Source organism: Epargyreus clarus, unplaced genomic scaffold (genome assembly GCF_041222505.1).
Source record: "Epargyreus clarus isolate Ecla_fem2 unplaced genomic scaffold, WU_Ecla_fem_2.2 ptg000007l, whole genome shotgun sequence".
NCBI classification, from domain to species: Eukaryota; Metazoa; Arthropoda; class Insecta; order Lepidoptera; family Hesperiidae; genus Epargyreus; species Epargyreus clarus.
This window is the reverse complement of record NW_027332215.1, coordinates 24,827,721-24,848,841: the sequence shown is the minus strand read 5'-3', so window position 1 is coordinate 24,848,841 and position 21,121 is coordinate 24,827,721. Positions and strand designations below refer to the sequence as shown.

General features: G+C 36.6%; 1 protein-coding gene across 4 annotated transcripts in view; it reads left to right on the top strand.

The window, feature by feature from the left end:
- The window catches only part of Not1 (CCR4-NOT transcription complex subunit 1), a 45,271-nt gene that overhangs the window by 10,860 nt on the left and 13,290 nt on the right, over window positions 1-21,121 (top strand). For all 4 annotated transcript variants that reach the window (XM_073075238.1, XM_073075239.1, XM_073075240.1 and 1 more), the window contains exons 2-7: window positions 9,296-9,514; window positions 14,636-14,819; window positions 14,923-17,434; window positions 17,826-19,281; window positions 19,445-19,831; window positions 20,547-20,723. In XM_073075238.1, coding sequence (XP_072931339.1) covers window positions 9,296-9,514; window positions 14,636-14,819; window positions 14,923-17,434; window positions 17,826-19,281; window positions 19,445-19,831; window positions 20,547-20,723 — 4,935 coding nt within the window. The remainder of the gene's footprint in view (window positions 1-9,295; window positions 9,515-14,635; window positions 14,820-14,922; window positions 17,435-17,825; window positions 19,282-19,444; window positions 19,832-20,546; window positions 20,724-21,121) is intronic.

Below are 21,121 nucleotides of genomic sequence, written 5' to 3'. Positions count from 1 at the left end.
AATCATTAAAAGAAATGGAAAAGTAATGTTAAAAAGAACTAGGAGGTTTTTAAAACCGCACTTTTGTTGACTTTACTAGACACCCCCCCTTTACCCCTATTACCTCCCCTTAAAAGACTGGCCGCTCACCTAATTTATTCATTCACTTTAGCTCTATTACCTTTTATTATATTTTTTTAATGTATTTTCTTTTTTGTTAAACGGCAAAGGCTTCAGATGAGTTATATTAGTACAGTACGACGCCCGCTACGCCGGGGCGTAACTAAGACTAAAGTAGCTACATTTGAACTGAGCTCCAGTGGCCACCTCTGCGTGCTGTTAGTCAAAACCGCACACACCTGCACGCAATTGAATTTATCGATTTCATTTATTACCTGTAACATGTGTTATTGTTCAATAATACGATATTACCGGTAATGATATTTTTTTCAATATGAATCTGTTTAAGTCTCGAGTGGGGAAATATATATTCTAAATCTAATTATACAGTTTTAGTTTTATAAAAATATAATCTTTATATTATTCGTTGTTCCTATTCATGTTATACTTTTGGGATTTGGCCATCGACTCCCGTTGAAAAAGATATCTGTATAGTATTTCATACAATTATTGTTAAGTAACACATGTCAAAAATGTAAGGAAGTACGATTGTAAAAAGAGTGCACGCACGTAGTTAGTGGTGAATTTGGCATTAAAACAGACGGCTGATTTATCTAATAACTAAAGCAATATGATACTTGATAGGTGTTGGAAAAGTTTTTTATTATTTACATACGTGTATCAAAAACCCCTCTCATTGTTTTTTTCGAGGTAGTATTTATTACTTAAAAAACATATTATTTTATTTTAAACGGACATCACGTTTAATTAACTACAAAACTACCATAGGGATACGCGCTTATACGATTACAAAGAATAAACATTGATATTTTAAGCTATTGCATAGCTTTTATCGCGGGCTTTGAGCGCGGCGACCGAATCGAGAAATTCCGTAACAAAAATAAGTAACACCTTTCAACAACTCGGTTGCCTGGAGACTTGATATCCAACTATCAAGTCTCCAGGCAACCGAGTTGTTGACTGTCAATAGAAAAATATGGATATAATTGAATAAAGTATTATTTTACATTCCTTATTATTTTATTTGATAACCTTAATTCGTCAACTTGAACACAGATGGCAGTAATACAAATTTTTTTATAATCCGTGCAGAAATCTTAAAATTGCGTGAAGTGTATTTTATATTCCCATTATAAAATTCAAAATTATATTACCATATTATCCAAATAATATGTTTTATCAACATAAGCTATGTTGAATTCTGGATTGATAAAATAACGTAAAAGAGTGTTTGTTATTTTTAAACGTACAATTACAACTGACAGACTTGACAGCACAAAATCAAAACGCCATTATGATTTATGGTACAAATAATTTGTGTACAAAGTGTTTTAAATATGAATAAACAAAGTGCATTTATTAATGAAAAATGCGATGTACCTGTAACATTCGGCCAAATGTCACAGGCACATCGCATTGATCCATTTATATTGCTGGTTGTTAATACTTTATGTCACTTATTAAATACTTTTCTATTTTAGAATGTTCAGTCTTGCTTGGAGTTATGAAATGTCAGCTGATATTTGCAATGTCTTATATAATGGAGATATGATAAAATAGTGGATAAAGATGTATTAATGTAAATGTTGATGATTATGGAAGAATATATTGTATTTCTGGAATTCCTTCTGAGCGTTTTCATAGCATAAAAATGCTATGCAATAGCTTTACCGCGGCAGTCACCGAGTGCCACACGTATTTTTTTTTTTTAATAACGTTTACAAATATAAACTTTTTAAAATCGAAAAATAGACACTGAGGCATCGAAAAAAAGCTCGAGTGACATATACCTACTGCTTACTGCTGGTAACGCCACTTCAGTGTCTTCACTTTCAGCACTTTCATTTCAGCCAATCCCGTTTTTATTTATGTAGACGGATATGAAAATTTAATTATTAATTTATTAAAAAGAGGACAAATACATTAAACGAATTTGTAGCCTTAATTGGCTTATAAGAATTTAATTGGCGCAAGAAATCGCTGCAATATGATGTGCAGAGATTTACAACGACGCCATATTCACAAATCCGTACAAAATGAAGACCCTAGTAGGGTCTGGAAATTTCTCAAAACATTAGGAATTGGGAAAAAACCTAAAAATTATCATCCAAATAATTTAGACTTAAACGATTTAAATCGTCATTTTTCTGCCACTTCTTGCATCGATAGTAAAACAAAAGGTCATACTCTAAATCACTTATCACACTTTCCCAATCCAAATTCTCCTTTATTTTCTTTTAGTCAATTTTCGGATCGTGATGTGGAGAGGGCGATACTCTCTATTTCCTCAAATGCGGTCGGTAGCGATTGCATTAGCCGTAAAATGATCATCCCACTCCTCGACATACTCCTTCCTACTATTACCTTCATAGTAAATAGTTCCATCCATAATAACACATTCCCTTCTTCTTGGAAAGACGCCAATGTTATTCCTTTACCCAAAAAATCCAACCCATCCGACTTTACCGATTTCAGACCCATATCCATACTTCCTTTCCTGTCTAAAGTCCTAGAGCGCCTCATCCATCAACAGCTTAGCTCCTTCCTTGCCACTCATGCTCTTTTAAATCCTTTGCAATCCGGTTTCCGTCAAGGACATAGTACGGCTACTGCATTGCTAAAAATAACCGACGACATACGCATGGGGATGGATAATCAACAGTTGACAGTACTAACGCTGCTGGATTTCAGCAATGCCTTTAACACTGTTGATTTTGACGTCCTCTTGGGGGTTTTGCGTTCTCTCTACATATCTCCGACGGCAATTGATTGGTTTCGTAGTTACTTATTTGGGCGCCGGCAGCGTATTCAAATTGATGACAATTTTTCCAATTGGTCGAGTACAACTGCCGGAGTACCTCAAGGTGGCGTGTTGTCACCCCTCCTTTTTACTATTTTCATTAATTCTATTAGTCTTCACCTAACTTCTCTCTACCATCTATATGCAGACGATTTGCAGATATACAACCATGCTAGTCTAAGTAACTTGCAGAATGCCATTAAGAACACCAACTCCGACCTGACTTGTATTTCAATTTGGAGTAAAACCTATGGATTGAAATTAAATGCTGCTAAATCTCAGGCCATTATCATAGGGAGTCCGCGTTTGGTTTCAAGAATCGACTGGCACCAGGTACCTCCAATAACACTGGATAACAATGTCATCCCTTACAGTAACGTGGTTAGAAATTTAGGTATCGTCATAGACCAGCATCTTTCGTGGACACCACAGATCACTGAAGTCAGCAAGAAGCTCTTTGCTGCAGTGGGCTCTCTTCGTAGATTGAAAAATGTGTTACCTATTCCCACTAAAATTACGCTTGCGCAGTCACTACTTTTACCTATACTTGACTATGCCGATGTGTGCTATCCTGACATTACTGAGGAGCAACTAAATAAGCTTGAGCGTCTTCAAAATTTATGTATACGGTTCATATTTGGTTTACGTAAATATGATCATGTTTCAGAATATCGTGCTAAGCTCAAGTGGCTCCCAATTCGCCTTCGCCGTAATGCTCACATTTTATCTCTTCTATATTGTGTACTATTTAATCCGACTTCTCCTCCATATCTCAAGCAGCGATTTCAGTTTCTCCATCTGTCCCATGACCGATCCCTTCGCTCCACCGAAAACCATGCTCTCCTTACTCCATTCCACTCAACATCCTACTATAAGAAATCCTTCACAGTTTCAGCTATCCGTCTATGGAACTCTCTTCCTGTATCTATTCGCAATGCTCAATCCCTATGCTCCTTCAAAAATCTAGTAAAATGTCATTATAGTCAGCTCTAACTCTATCTCTGTTTCGTTTCTCTCCCATATGCTCTTGCTATGTGTAATTTTATTTCTTTGTTTGTTTTATCTGTCATAACTCTGTTAAATCTAGCTCCTTTCTTTTTAATACGTATGTCTTTCATTAATTTGTTCCAAAATTTGTATTTTATTCCTTACAACTGTTATTTGCACCCTACCTCTTATTCTATTTCTTGTTACTTTAACTCCGCACCCTGTAGGTTGCCTGGAAGAGATCGCTGATTAGCGATAAGGTCGCCTATTGTATTTTTAAAAATATAATTTTCCTTGTGTATATTTCTTTTATGGGTACAATAAAGCATATTATTATTATTATTAACAATCTTTACTTTTAAACTAATAACAGTTTGATAACTTTCATTATCGTCGAGTACCCTATTATCATATTGCTCATTGAAGTAGTGTATTTCTCTTCTCAAAATGCTTACGCTTAATCTTTACTTTTAAACTAACAACAGTTTGATAACTTTCATTATCGTCGAGTACCCTATTATCATATTGCTCATTGAAGTGGTGTATTTCTCTTCTCAAAATGCTTACGCTTGTAAGCGCTAATTTGATTTGACTGCTTATAACAAGTTTGTATCGTGCAGCTCTAGACTTTATGTAATTTTAGCGTTCAAAGCGTAGTTGGATAAATAATAATAATTGTACAAAACTAACCGGCAGCTGGACACTGGGCCGTCCACTGGACCAACGCGAATTAGTTCTCATTCTGAGAGGAGACTCGTGCCCAGCAGTAGGACAGTAATGGGTTGACGGCGAGGCCAATGGTGAATTTGTTAGTTATTTTTGAACCGTCCATAAGCCCCGGAAAGTTTGCTCACTGCAATAAGGACAGTTTCAAATTAGCCGCTGTGTGTTGCGCCGTCTTTACGTTGCGGTCGCGCGACTGCAGGGTATGCGGTAGGTAGTCTTTCCTATTCCATTTCACAAAACCGAATGCATCCGCGAGATACAAAGCGGCTAGTTTGAAGGCGTCCTAACAGCCTAATAACCTAATGCCTATTAACAGCAGTGTTAGGCGTAGCTGTGTTCCGTTTTGAAGGGTGTGGTAAGAGAGACATACTTTTCAGAGGCGTTCCAGCTTAGTCTTCAGGAGTAGCGGCGCATCTGTGGCCGACCTCAGGTAGGAATATCTAACCCTATCTGGGGTTGATTACAGATGTCCATGGGCGGCAGTTGCCACTTACCATCAGGTGGACTGCATGCTCGTCTGCTACTCCTATATTATAAAAAAAGCTGGAACCAACAGCTTAACATGTCCCCGAAGCATGTTAGGAGACATCAACTCATCCAAGTACATCAAAAGTGTGCTTAATGTGTTTGTAAAGTATCAAATAAACTACGAAGTCTTTATGTAATTATGCTCAGCGTTTGTATTTTTTTTATATACCTACTCTTTAAATAAACTATACGCAAAGGCATCGTGTGGCAAATGCGCAAATATTCGTACTATTAAGTGCAAACAATACTATATAAATGGTTTACACAGATGATATGTGATATATCATTTAAACTGATCGGACATCATTTCATTACCGAGATAGATGATCATATAATAGAATTTGTATCTAATTTTATGAGTCTGAAATAGCAAACAAGCATGACGTCCATCTAAAGGTAGGTGGTAACCACCGACCATGAACATCTTGCACCAACTCCGTACGTACTACCTGAAGCTAATTACAAATGCGTTGCCATTCAGATGGTTATCCGACACCCACACCCTTTTACCGAAACGCAAAAAATATTTAACACAATAAATGAAGTGTGGCGGTACCTATCTGATCGAATTATTTATGTTTTAGACAGTTGATTTACCTATATAAAATATGTTTGTGTAACTTGTTTCAATAAGGAGAGTAATCCATAAATATTGCCTTTGCACAACGAACGACATTCCAATAGGGAAAGCCGAAGTTTTGTTACAATATTTACAATCCTAAATACAATATTTATTGATTCAATAGTAATTCTTATAGAGTTATAGCATTCTGGGTCGATTATTTTTTTTATTTTTTATAACTTATGTCTGCGAGTTTCATTGAATTATGAACAAAATTTTCTTTGTAAGGCATCAGTTTTATAAACATTTATCCTTACCATTTTTGTAAATGCGAATGTGATTTTGCTATTTTATTTATTTCTTTATTATTCCTGCTTCTGCGGCTTTGCTTAATACACCAGTTTATCAGATGTATAGTCTGTCATAGGTCATTTTTAAAGACGAAAAATTTTACTGATATTTTTACAAATTTTAAAGTACCAAATGGTTATATGATTTGCTACACTGATCGAAAAGTAACTAAACAAGGCGGAATGCGAATACATAATATTGTTGCCCATTGGCTGATTACCATGTCTTACTATTATCTGCAATGCTAATGTTCGAGAATTGCACTCAGTACGTAGTGTAATGAATATTTTGTATATTATCACCTAATGTTATTTTGATATCGTTGTATATGAGGCGCTATCGCAATAAGTTGGCACGTGTGATCACTTATCGTTGCACGTGGTTTGTCGATGCCGTTAATTTGTTGATCATATGATATCCGTATTTATGCAACTTTAAGAAATAAATATATTTGAGTACATTTGGATTTTTTGTACGAATAGTTTCGGTATACATTACCGACACATGTCCGCGATTTCGTACGCGTAAATTGTTTCACCAACTCCCATTTTGGCCTGTTTAGGGTGGAATTTTCAAACCCGACTAACCACATTAATATTATTTCTTGTGATGCATGGATTTCCATAAAAAATATTCTTCTATGTTATCCAGTTTTGGGTGAAACTTGTAAAAATACTTCTTAGTGTACTTTTTGTATAGAATCTGCAAAAATTGGATATGGAGGTCATTCTGTTTTGGCTGTGCGTTGATATACGACCAATTAGTAACCATACTCTATAATATACCAGGTGTAGAAGCATCAAACCAGAATTTCTGTATAGATAGTACTAGCCATCAGTTCAAGGATCGTAACACCGCTCCTGCAGCTTCATCATCTTCCTCTAACAGCTGACAAAAATTTTCAACACAGAACAACCCAAGTTCTTTACTCCGGTATATTTATCTATGACCTTAAAGATTGCGAATCCCGAGCCTACAACGTACGATATGCGGACAGCACTTGTTTCTGTTATCATTTTAAAAAATCTGCTGCAAAATTGCATTGCATGCTTGTCGAAGATTGCGGTGAACATGCTTACTCGATAAAACACAGTCATTTAAGTAGTTCAAAAACTAAAAAAAGAAGACATATAATACGGTCGAATTGAAAAACCTCCTTTTTTGAAGTCTGTTAAAAAGTGGTGATATTGACGTGAGAAGCGAGCGTGGGGAAACCACTGGAAAAGTTCACAGTCACCGAATTGCAAGCTTTATTGGACGAAGACTATACTCAAACACAATAATAACTCGCAGATGAATTCAACGTAACGCAATAAGCCGCTAGTGGGGCGCTTTTCCAACCTGATAAATGGAGCACCCCACGCTTTTTTCACAATTATACTATTTACTGTTCCTTAATTGATTCTTAGATTGAAAATTATTTTCTACTTTTTAGTTGATTTTATCATAAGAGCGTGTTTTTTTAGTTATTTGATATCGTATTATGGGGCAACTCCATAATTAACGATCTGATTCATAACATCCTTAATTATTCGTATCCACTTACCCTGTAACCTTGCATATAAATTACTTATCTTTCATTACATATGTTTTTTTTTTAACTGTAATTGTGAATCTCAATTATAAAGCGTGATTTAATAGCGATTATGGATTACTATTAATTGACATTGATGCAACATAGCGCCGCTCCAGGCTTCCCCCATTTATAGCGAGAGACCCATATCCCGTGGGTCAAAGGGTTACAGTCAATACATTACTGTACCCTTACCATGAGCTTTCAAAACATACCACAATTTTACGTTACGTTTACTCAATCCATTATTCTGTTCCGTTTGCTTAGTAGACTGAGTAAACGTAACAATAAGTAAGTGCTAAAGTCTTTTTGTCTACCACATGTTAGCAAAAAAAGAGAGAAAACAAATACCAAAACAGTCATATTTGTCAAAACGTAACAACTCATGGTAAGGGTACTGAGAATAAGTCGAACCGGACGCCATGTTTTATTAACTAGTAGATCGATAGTTTTCTTTGCTCAACGGTTCATTAAATTGTCTTGTTTTTAATATTTTAGTAGCAGTAGCTTCGGACTGCCCGCGTTAAATCGATACGTGTATCTTTGAAAATAGGTTTGATTGTATTAACTCCCAGTCTATCGAAAGAATGTTCAAAATGGTTTTTTGGTTAAACAAAATTAAATAGATGAAAAACGAGCAACGAACTAAAGTGTCGTTGTGATTACTCTGCTTTTCATTGCTTTTATAAAAAATTTTATATTATATGAAATTAATAAACTTGATTTTTTATATATTTTTTTGTAGTTACTGTAGATAGAATAAAAACTCGTTCCACTTACTTTTTTACTTATACTTTCTTTCTTAGATTAACTTGTATTTATAAAAAAATGCAATAATATAAATAATACACATAGTAATGTGTCTATTGTCTATTAACTATTTCAGTTACCTTATTATATTATTGGATCATAAATACTACATTACATTGGGATATTTGATAAATAATTGAGCGTACGGTGGGTCCGACACATATAAAACGGTACCACTGAATATAGTGTTGTCAATATCTGATATACTCTCTATTAATTAATTACCTTTGTACTTATGATTCCAATTGCATATTAGATTGGTTGGGTTATGTTATAACATTAAAGTACGAGTAAATACAAAATATAAGCGAGCAGGACCTGCTTATGGGTGGGTTCAATTCAGATTAGGTTTTCTTATTAATAATAAAAATGTTGTCACTGTTACCATTAACTATCTTTATCACAAACATTTTCAAAATAATGCCATAAAGTCCCTATTAAATTTAATTAGAGATACGTATTTATATTGGGCCATCACTATGGTGGTGCGGTTTTAAAATAAAAGAAGCCCACCGTCCCACTAGTGGTGGGTCCGTCATGATAAAACCAGACATATTTTGTAGGCATTTAATTTTATTAAAATTTATTCAATTTTTAGTAGCTGAGAGGAGGTAACGGGACTAATGACTAAACGGGATCGTATCATGAATATTAAAAAAAACACTTGCTCTTGGTTTAAATGATATATTCAAATTACTAATTTATAGACCTAAATAAATTACAGGCCTCGACCAAATGTATTATATCGTCCGTAGTATTACGAATATTATGATACATACGTGCTCATGTGTTACATTATTACAAGTTGTATTTTACAGCTATTTTGTTTCCCTTCTAGATTGTCTCTCTTTATGGCTTGGAAGCGGAAAGCCAATTACTAAAGTGTCTCCTGACTGAGGCAGCGAAGACCTCTTGGGACACCGAGCGACCAGGGTCATCTGTGAACAGCGTTCATGCAACACTTCTCGGCCAATACTTGGCGTCCTTGCTGAGTCATCCGGCCAAGGCGACAGCGGTCTGTCGAACAATTGATCATCCCAATCGTCACCTACAGAAGGTAACTCGCCTATAGCACATTAACCCTAAATTAGGTACTCATTATACATATCTTAAATTCATATATCGCACGAATTATTTAATAAAAATATATCAATCCACTATTTGTTACACCCAATAATAAGACGAACTTATTTTCAAATATTTGCCTCAGAAGATGCCATTTTACCTTAATAATATTAAAATAAGGTTTACTGATAAGCTACTTGTTTTTCTTTGATTTTGAGTTTCTCTTTATATGTATTTTTTGGTATGTGAATTTATATTCTTAACACTTTCATATATCACTATGTTTAGTGCAAGAAATAGGTATGTTCCGTTCATTTGTTTAATATTAAAGTGCATCTGTGCAGTGTTTTTAATCTACATATTATTAAATATTTATTTATAAAGAAGCTTTGATTACACACTAAAAATACTCTTTACGCTACAAGTATTAGCTAATATGTAGTTTTGTATGAAAAGTAACGTATGTATTGCTAAAAACTATACGACTAAATAAAGTAAAAAAATTCCTAAAGGTAAAATACATCGTAGTTAATTTAATTCTTATATATTTTCAGTGCGTTATAAAAGGTTAACGTAAGGCTACTCGTAAAATAATTTTATATATAAATCTAAATATATAGGGTTCGTCAAAATAAATCATATGATCCCAATAAGGGATTTAGTAATGAGGGGTTTAGCTACTGTAAAGTACCTCTTGAATTCATCATCAGATTATTCCAAGGCGATAAATTGTTTTTGTCAACGGTGCTTAATACGTGTGAATGTTTATTCAAAGTATAAGGACTTGTTAAATGTGTGAAAAATTCTATCCTTTAATATTTAAAGGTGTACAGGTGAAGTTCACATAAAGCGTATACGTAAAATTCATATTAGAATAGTTACTCGCGTTACTATGGAGCATTTTGTTACTCTGTATTCACGGTGAAGAAATCCATTATAGTCGAACATACTATAGTAGGAAAATATATGTATAGCAGTTAACTATTTTTTTCCAATAACGAGCGTTTTTAAATTTCGTCTTATAACCTGGAGGTTAGAGGTTCGAACGTCAAATGAGCATGCCGGATTTTTTAAGTGGTGTGCTTATTACGAATTAATTATAAACTGCGTTAAGGAAATCTACATTTCTAAGAGACGTTTTCTCAAATAAACCAGATTGGTTGATTTATTGTACTTCGCCAGTGTATTTCACTGAAGTGGCCTAAACTCCTGAGACAGTTAGTCGTAGAGGAGACTCATGCCCTAAAGTGTGATAATAATGATATTTTACTAATCAGTTATCTATGTTATCTCGAAAGGGATGATTCAATAGCCACTCATTGCTCTATACGTAGGACGTGGACAATTCATGTCATTGGGAACATCACTCAACTAAATATAGTTGGAGTAGACTTCCGAACTCAGCAGCCGTACGGACGCGTCGCAGTCGCTCCCCTAAGGTCTTATATACCGGTCCATAGGTAGCTATAGGACGTGCATACTGCATCAGTACCTCGTTAGTTAGTCGCATGCTAGCCGTGCGCCGGCTTTCATCGCCGAGTCCCCGTTCGCGTCATGTCGCGTCGCTTGCCTTTATAATAATTTGCATAATTGAAATTACGGTCTCACTTGACATTTACAATTAATACTTTGACAGTTAAATTATTAAAAATAAATATGTAGTGCAAAGTGAATATGAGTATGTGACTTTATCGCATCGCAATGAATATTTTAAGTGAGTTCATTAAACTCCGGCGGATAATACGAACGATCTACATTATCTTTCATAACAGGTAAGTTTTGTACTGATATAATTTATTTATATATACTTTTTTTTATTGGCAGTCATACACGTTGTATATGTGAAATACACAAATACGTATACATATATCCATGCACTTATGTAAGGGCATCCCGTTAGTAAATTGTGGTCGCGAAATTAAGTCACTTATGACAGTTCTAAGTAAATATAAAATGTTAGGAGGGTATTGCATGTATAGTCACGCAAAGTAAGACTAGTGTATGTAAAAATGTTTTTTGCGTACCATTACATTAGTATGCTTTGAATGGTAAGTTATACGAATAAAAAAAATGTAATTCTACAGATATACACGTATACGAAACGTATTTATGAACAACGACGTTGTCTGCCAACGGATAATCTTGTTCCCCTTTACAAAGATTAGACGGGTGAAAACAACATCCAATTGATATATTGCAGCTGGTCAAATACGGGTCAAATAAGATAATAAGAATATAAATCGGTAAGCCATTGCAACTTTTCAATACGAACCGGTCATTGAATGGTATCTTTAACCATGATTTTATTAAAAAGTTTGCACGCAAATATGTATAGTAAATTTTTAAACCAAAAGCTTTCATATAAATATATATTTTTTTAATAAATCACTTGACTTTGAAAATATAACGCTCTCTCTGATAGCCGTTGTTTTGAAAACCGTTTCAATGTACCTATATTTTATTTTTGGCGAAGTAACCCGTATTGAAATACCAAAATATGATTTTCTGACCTACCTTACATAGCAGTCAAAAATAATCGCCGGCAGTTATTTAACTTATAACCGTGACCCGCAATAACGAGTAATGTGCATTCAATTTACATCGTACTTTGCACGCATTGTGCATACGTCGCTATCAAAGGAAGTTATATCAACGAAGACGGCAGTCTCATAACTCTACATATTAATACGAAAAGAAACTGAATAAAACTGGTAACATTAGTAAAAACGCAGCTAAATTTTACACAGTATTACTATATTTTTATACTCTGATGTTATAGAATGTATACTTAGGTTGTTATTAGGCCTTTAGATCTCAAAATGTTTGCTCCAGCCATGAAATAATCTGTGCAGTATTTTGACCCTCCCCAATATTTCAACCCTTCCCCACGTCTGGCTCATAGGGTTGTACTCGTGACGCGAAATCCTGTTTAATTTTAAATATCAAATATATTTGCACAAGCTACGTGTGATCTAAGTATTTTTTTTAAATGTGTCATATCAATCTTAAGATGTCAGTGCTTGGTAATTGACTTTAGTAATTAACGTTTTATAAGGTATATTAATAAAAACTTACATGCATTAGAATTTATCTATAACGTATAAATATTTCTCCGCTAAATTTCAATCCTGTGTACAGTAACATTTATTACTTCATTATATAGTATTGAAAGACGATTTATAATATTCGAAAGCAAATACTACTTTAATATTAAATTATTCAGCGTTACTATACTGTATGCTGTTTTAATATTTAGAAAAATACTACATTAATCTAATATTACATTACGGACTCATTGGCAACCCTAACGTCACCCCTTTTACTAAACGTAGTACACGCGGCTAGTACCTATATGCACCGGACAGGGAAATCAATAACAGACCGTCGAATGGTTGATGCATTCGCCAAAGCAGCCATGTGTTTATTACTTCGCCATGGTTATAAACTTGTAATAAAATTGTTGCTTTAAAGAAGAGTACAACTTACTCGTGATATTCGATTAACATTAAAATGGAAATGTTGTTAGAAAGCCTAATAATAATGTTTTTGTAAAATAATTTTTTTCCTCGTTTTCGTTCCTTGGCAAAGGAAAAACTTTATTATTGTTAAGCCACAATATTTATTCGGCGTACAAAGGGTTCTTCAAAAGTTTATTTTTACGTAGGTGTCACGAGGTACTTTTCTTACAGGGACTTTGTGTTGAAAAAATAATGTCGCAAATGTTTTTGTAAATGTTATTTTTACTTCGAAGTCATATAAAGTTAAGGAAATTTACTCGGTTCCGAAACTTTTACAATAATGGTTTTACTCTTCTATTCGAAATCACCAAGTCGTGAAGCCAAGATAAGTACAAGGTGCCGAAGTAACACGTTATCCTTTTGTTGTTCTATATCCAATTTTGCAATACAATAGTATATTATTATTATGGATACGAACCTCTGTTTTCTGTATGACGTTTTTAACAATAGGTTACTGAGTCAAGATACATAAAGTCAGAAAATAACTAATAAATAATAGTCCAAGTAGTACGACTTTGTTTTATTTTAGAATACTAAATGTTCAAATTATAAAATGTATTGATGCTAAATAAAACTATTTAGCCTCCAGATAGGACTTGAGCGCGGGCAAATCGCGTCGGGCAAAAATGTCGAACGTGTCAAATATGGGGCGTAGCAGACAAAATAACATATTTATATCTATCGTAACTCGATCGCGTAGATACACAAGGGATAGATACACAAGACAAAATAATATTTCGTCGGCACGGTTGGCGTAGTCTATGTCTGACACGCACAATGTCTTTACATTTATATGTAAGATTAATTAGTATGAACCTTATATATAAATCATTTATACCATAACATATTCGTTGTTGTCGACTGGCTGAATGAAGCTTATTAAACGTAGAAAGAACTATAATTTCAAGAGATTTTAAAAGCATCTATTTTTGTTTTTTTTTTCATTTACATAATTATATACCTTAATATTAGTATAATTTCTTATAGTATTTTCCAATCTATCATATGAAATGAAATATTTTTATTTGTATACCGTAGACTGATCTATATTTTTTAATACAGTACTGATGCACTAATGCTATAATACTATAATATTATTATCCAGTAATTTATTCCAAAAATAGTGGATTGAATTTATTATTACTATACCTCATTGCGATGGTACATTAAATATATGATTTATTCACTGTATGTTAATGATTTTGTCATTTTATTGCTCCTTTAAAGCGCACCTCATTATCATTAGGTATAAAAGATATTTGTATAGTTATAATATAGTTGAATTATAACTTGAATTAAAGATTACTTAGTTAAATTAAGTATCAATAATATTTAAGAATCAAGTTTATAAATATTTTGAGAAAGAATATTTTGTTAACTGCAGCTGGCCCGGAGGCCTTGGAGGTTTTCATAAACAAGGACATAACAGACACCAAACAGATCTGATGTAGGTACTACCGTGTTTTTTTACATTTTTACTTTCATAAGCACCGATACGGGTGGCTTCCATTGAACGAGCAATAAAATGAATCAATAATTGCCTTATGTAAGTTGTTTTACATTGAAGCACCAATTACACCAATTCATCTTTTCAGGTCTTAAAACCCTCTAACACATTACTCAGTCGGCTATCCAGATTGCTAAAATTAACGACAGCAGAAGATGTTGCGTTTTCATTGGTATTGAAACGCACCTCCTCGAAACCGGAAATTGTCTCATTCGCTAAGCAGCACTTAAAGAAGAGATTTCTAGATCTAGTACAGTGTTATTTAGACGCAGGTATGATGACATTGAATTTTAGTATTCTGTCGACAATACAAGACTTTGTACCGCGTACCAATTGTAATACAGATCAGTTAGATAATATATATTTTTTTCGCAGAACGTGGACATCAAGTGGAGCGAGCAGGTCTTCAGGAATGCAGCCCTGAAGTTTTGCAAACTCTGTTGACTAGTCTAGCGAACGATAATTTTCAGTTAGCTGCGGTGACGAAGGATCTGTTTTTGAAAAGATTACGAAGTGATTTTCCTCGAGAAGTAGTGCCAATAGTCTTGGCACCACTGCTGTACCCAGACGACACGCAGACGCCACTCGAAGAAATGACTACAGCGGACGACATGGCCGCCGCCATGTTAGATACCTCTCTTGTAGAAGTTATCCGAGACATGGGGTATGCCTTCACAAGTACAGTCGAAGACTGTAAAAATCACATGCTAAATTTCGGTGCACGTGAACCCACATCAATTGACGTAGCTAAAATGATATCAATGATGGTGCGATATCAAGCTTCAAAGGATGGACCACAAATACAGACCCCTGGAAACTTCTGGGTGAATCACGAGGGGAAAAAGACTCCCATTCCTACGATTACAGGTGAAACCTGGAATGCTGATATTTTCGTACAGACCCTTAAAGAGTTGGCGTCTAATTTGAATTGGAAAGAAGTTATTTTAAATCTTGATCATCCGGAATTTATTGTTCCTGATAGACAATCTCTGAATTTACTTTTTACGATATTGCGGCTGGGTTTGCAAAGTGCTGGCTATCCCAGCAACATTTTCCCAGTGGAATATCTTTGTCGACGATGGCAGAATTTGGAAGGCCAAATGAGCTTGATTTCAAACATACTAAAGTACCCGGATATATTTAGCTTTGCTGATCATCCTTTTCATCCTGTATCTATTGATATACTTAAATCTCCACCAGAATCTGACAACAAAGAAATATCGACCTGGCGTGGTCTCTATTTGATTGAATTGCTGTTATATCTTTCTGAGCGCGGCTACTATATGCAAGTTCACGAATTATTCAAATTTCCTCTGCAGCATTGCCCTGACATTTTATTGTTAGCTCTATTACAAATCAGTCCACCTGTAACAGTCCTCAGGCAAGAGTTACTGACAACATTGATCCCAATTTTCTTGGGTAATCATCCCAATTCCGGGATTATACTTCAGCATGCTTGGCATACACAAAATCCAAATATCAAACCAATAATTATGCATGCAATGGCTGATTGGTACATTCGCGGAGAATGTGATCAATCAAAACTATCGAGAATATTGGATGTGGCACAGGACCTCAAAGCCCTGTCGCTTTTACTGAACGTACAATCATTCCCATTTGTTATCGATTTGGCGTGTTTGGCATCACGTAGAGAATATCTTAAGCTCGATAAGTGGCTTACTGATAAAATAAGAGATCACGGTGAGACATTCGTATCAGCAATGGTAAAGTTCTTACAAAGGAGATGCCCACCAGTGATTGGCAAAGTTCCAGAAGAACCGTTACCCAAAGCTGCTCAGTTGCCACCCGAGACGATAGGCACGATGTTGGCATGCTTACAACTCTGCATTCCAAACGTTCAACAAGAGCTTCAAGAGGCGATTTATAATGTGATAGCTAGTTGTCAGACGTTGATGTTGAACAAGACGAGGCAGACCATGGCTGGCATAGCACGCCCGCATACGCGTGTATTGGAAACTCCGTTCAATCCTGCGGGAATGGCCGGACAGTTGTTCACTCCCCATGTAGATCCCATTGCAACATTGACACCGGGTGTTGCAAATATGACATTAGGAGCGCCGGCCAACACGGCGTTCGCGATACCCGGCACACTTGGACCGCTCGTGACCGCGCCAGGGTCGCCCTCTCGCTTAATGGGCGCCGGACCCAACAGTCCTTTCGCGATGATGCCAGTTCCACACAACCCTAACGTGATAAACCTGGGCCTCGCTAGAATGGCGCCACTACCCACTACATTAGACAAGCCGCGTATACCGGACCCTATTCAGTTCCCTGAAATGATTCTCAACGTATCCAAGGAAATAGAGGATGAGGCTAATGGATATTTTCAACGAATTTACAATCACCCGCCGCATCCAACTCTCTCCATAGACGAGGTTCTCGATATGCTGAAGAAGTTCCAAGACTCGCCAAATAAGAGAGAGCGCGAAGTTTTTTCTTGCATGCTTCGTAATTTATTTGAAGAATATAAATTTTTCCCACAATATCCCGATAAAGAGCTTCATATTACCGCTCAACTATTTGGCGGAATTATTGAAAAGGGCCTAGTTCCCAGTTACGTATCGCTGGGACTAGCCTTGAGATTTGTTCTAGACGCGCTAAGAAAGCCGGAGGGATCTAAAATGTATTACTTTGGTATAGCTGCTCTAGATAGATTCAAATCACGCTTGAAGGACTATCACAAGTACTGTGAGCATGTACGAGCTATACCACATTTTACCGAATTTCCCCCTCACCTGATCGAGTACATCGAGTATGGGCTGCAGAGCCAGGAGCCGCCTTCCAAGCCCAATGGACCGGTTCTACCCGCCAGCCTTGCCGCCATGCTAAATCAGAATGCTGTCGTAACTGTTTCCGCGCCATACAGGTATAGTATACTTTATTATGCTCTCTCGAATTCTAAGTGTCAAAAATATATGCCGGGTTCGATTCCCGAAATCTATTTTAAGATATCAAGTTTCTTTCGACAACCTGTACCAATACCGAAAATTACTTTTTGAATAAATATACCACTTGTCTTTTTTATTTCGTATAAACACTATTTTTCACTGCGTTCAGTTTTTTTATATTTTTATCTATATATTTCCTTCCCTAGTTTCCAGACATTTTTTTATTTTATATTTTCTTATTTATTGAAGGAAATTTGCTCATTACCAATTTTTGCGTTCTACCTAATCGTGTTTAATAGAATGGGACGATTGGGTATAAAGCAAAAAATAATGAACAAGTTCACTTTAGCTTGTGAAATTTGTTTATAGGGCTGTTGTCTGCGCACCCAACGCTATTTCGGTTATGTCGAAAGTTACAAACTGCGGAGCCGGCGGCATCGGCAGCAGGCCCTCTATAGCTAACGCAACAAACATTGATACTTTGTTGACTGCCACCGACCGAGAGGAGAAGCTGAGCGCGCCACCAGAGGCTATTCAAGACAAAACTGCGTTCATTTTCAACAACCTCAGTCAACTAAACTTGCAAACCAAGTGTGAAGAATTGAAAGAAATCATCACTGATGAGTATTACCCGTGGCTTTCGCAATATCTAGTTATGAAGAGGGCCTCAATTGAACTTAACTTTCACGCCCTATATTCAAATTTCCTCGATGTACTCAAGGTCCGCGATGTTAATAAAATGGTGACAAAAGAAACGTATCGTAATATTAGAGTGTTGTTACGATCTGACAAAGGCATAGCGAACTTCTCCGACCGATCTTTACTAAAAAATCTTGGTCATTGGCTCGGCATGCTCACGTTAGCTCGTAATCAACCGATTCTTTACGTGGATCTTGATTTAAAAGCGCTGCTGCTAGAAGCGTACCATAAAGGACAACAAGAATTATTGTACGTAGTTCCTTTCGTTGCAAAAGTATTGGAATCTTGCGCAAAGAGTTGCGTATTCAAGCCTCCTAATCCGTGGACGATGGCGCTTATGAATGCTCTGGCCGAATTGCACCAGGAGCAGGACTTGAAATTAAACCTTAAATTCGAAATAGAAGTTCTATGCAAGAACTTAAGTTTAGACATAGCGGACTTAAAACCGTCATTATACTTGAAGGACCCCGAAAAGCTGAGAACAATTGAATTTCAGCTTTCGCAACCGAAACCAGTTAAGGAGGTGGCTACGACTAATAATACTCCCCAACTTCTCGTGAATCCACCGATGGTGCAGCCGCCTCAGATACAAATGATACCGCCCCCGCCGACGATGATGCCCTCTGAAGAGATAGCGGCAGCCGCCGCGGCGGCTGTGGCTGCGGCGACCTTGCCCAACCAATCTTCGCTTGTGCCCGCCGATCCTAACATGATGGGTGTTCTTGGCATTCCAGAACCACGGTTCAGTTATCTCGACGTGAACGTGTCCTCAACTTCCGCGTTCGGACATAAGATCAGCTTCAATCCTCATATCATCCTCTTCCAAAATTATCCACATTTAAAACAATTCGTAAAGCCTTCCATCGAGAGATCGATTCAAGAATGGATTCACCCCGTTGTTGATCGCTCGATAAAATATGCGTTAACAACTTGCGAAATGATTATAAGGAAGGACTTTGCGTTTGACCCCGATGAGGTGCGGATGCGGACCTGCGCTCACCACATGATGCGTAATTTGACGGCAGGAATGGCGATGATTACGTGCCGGGAACAAATCATCAGTACAATCAGCACCAACTTGAAAGCAGCGTTTATCAGTGCTCTACTGCCAAACACACAGCAACAGGTGAATATCATTTTCTCAGTACTAAATCTGTATATATATAAAATACTACGTTCTTCTATACCGCATTCACTTGGTTTATTATAAATAAGTACATTTAGTTATTAGCATGATTTTTGGTATGAGCTGTTTGATTGCACTGATTATCTAATAACATAATTTCCAGAAGGATATAGTTGAGAGCGCGGCCGCCGTTATCGCGACCGAAAACATGGAGCTGGCCTGCGCGTTCATCCAGAAGACCGCCGTCGAGAAGGCGCTTCCCGAACTCGATAAAAGGTTAATGAGCGATTACGAAATGAGGAAAATTGCCCGTCAAGAGGGCAGACGATACTACGACCAGATGGTACTCACTTACCAGTCTGAAAGGATCCCAGAGAGAGTACGGCTACGTGTCGGAGGACCGACAGACATACAGATCTCTGTATACGAAGAGTTCGCTTGCAACATTCCTGGCTTCATGCCCGTAAGGGACGCTGGCATGTTCTTGCCTAAGCCAGCTGGCCCGGAACAGATGCAGCAGCTCACCTATAGCCAAGTTATGAACCCTCAGGTAAGTTGAAGCTAATTACACTATTTTACATTTATAATAATAGATAATAGAAAAATAAGTGTAATATATCTGCATTTTCTTATCTAGAAAAGTTTAGGTTAAACGAAGATTATAAAGCGTGGTCATAATTTAATACTGTAGTTCTGATGTATTATAATACATCAGAACTACAGTATTAAATTACTTACAACTTAAGGGTTGTTTAGTTACACGTACCCTTAATATATTAACGTGTGACTAAACTAAAGTACGTGTAACTAAACAACCCTTAAGTTGTATTCACGACATATGATACACATACATACATACATACATAGTGTGTAGGGTACACGACATGTAATATACATTTGAAAATTGCCGAATACTTTTGGACTCCAAATACAGCAAAAACAGATCTGTTATTAAATAGGCCCATTGAACATGTCTTATTAGCAAAACCTCCTAAGAGCAGTATGTTCTACTATAGTCCGCGTCAAACTGCTAGTCCGCTCTGAATATAGAAATAAGTAGCGTCGCAACAGCAAATTATAGATATCAGCGGGACGAAGATAGCGCGCCCCCCCCACACGCTCCGCTGCCTGCTCTTGCCAATTTCAGAGCAGACTAGCAGTTTGACGCGGACTATAACAGGATGGCATTTGAACGGATCGACATTTTTTTTCGCTTATTTCAAAAATGTCAACTTCTATGGTTTACAATTTCTATGGTTTCCAAGGTGTACGGCACAGACGAGATGGGCGCGCTGATAAACGCTGCGGAGGTGTTCCTGTCGACCGCGCTCTCGCTGCCGACGTTCGCTGTGCAGGCGACAAACATGCACACGTTGCTCGAGTGCCTCGTGATGGCGCGCCGCAATAGGGACATTGTCTCCGGGTGCACGTTGTTGCAAAGGGTGAGTTATTCGCGATTTATACAACTAGGATTTTAGATTGATATTGTTGCGGAATGGATACATTTTGTTATAACTGATACTCATGATAGGGGGTATAATTTTTACCTGGAAAGTGCGGTGACGTGGAGAAACTGTTGATAAGTAATAGTTTAGTTAGAAAGGGACGTTTTGTCGGCGTTTTTCCGGTATATACACCTCCACATTTCACTTCCAAATTATATTTATATTTGGTTTAGGTATTAAAATATCCTATATATTTAGCATAAACAAGTCCTAAACTATGACTTAACAAAAATTGTCCGATCTCCAGAATCTCCTCCTCCCTCCAGAATAGATGTTTAATCTGGTAGGACGTCAGGCCTAAGTATTATCAATGACGACTGTTGTCCTGTAGAAAA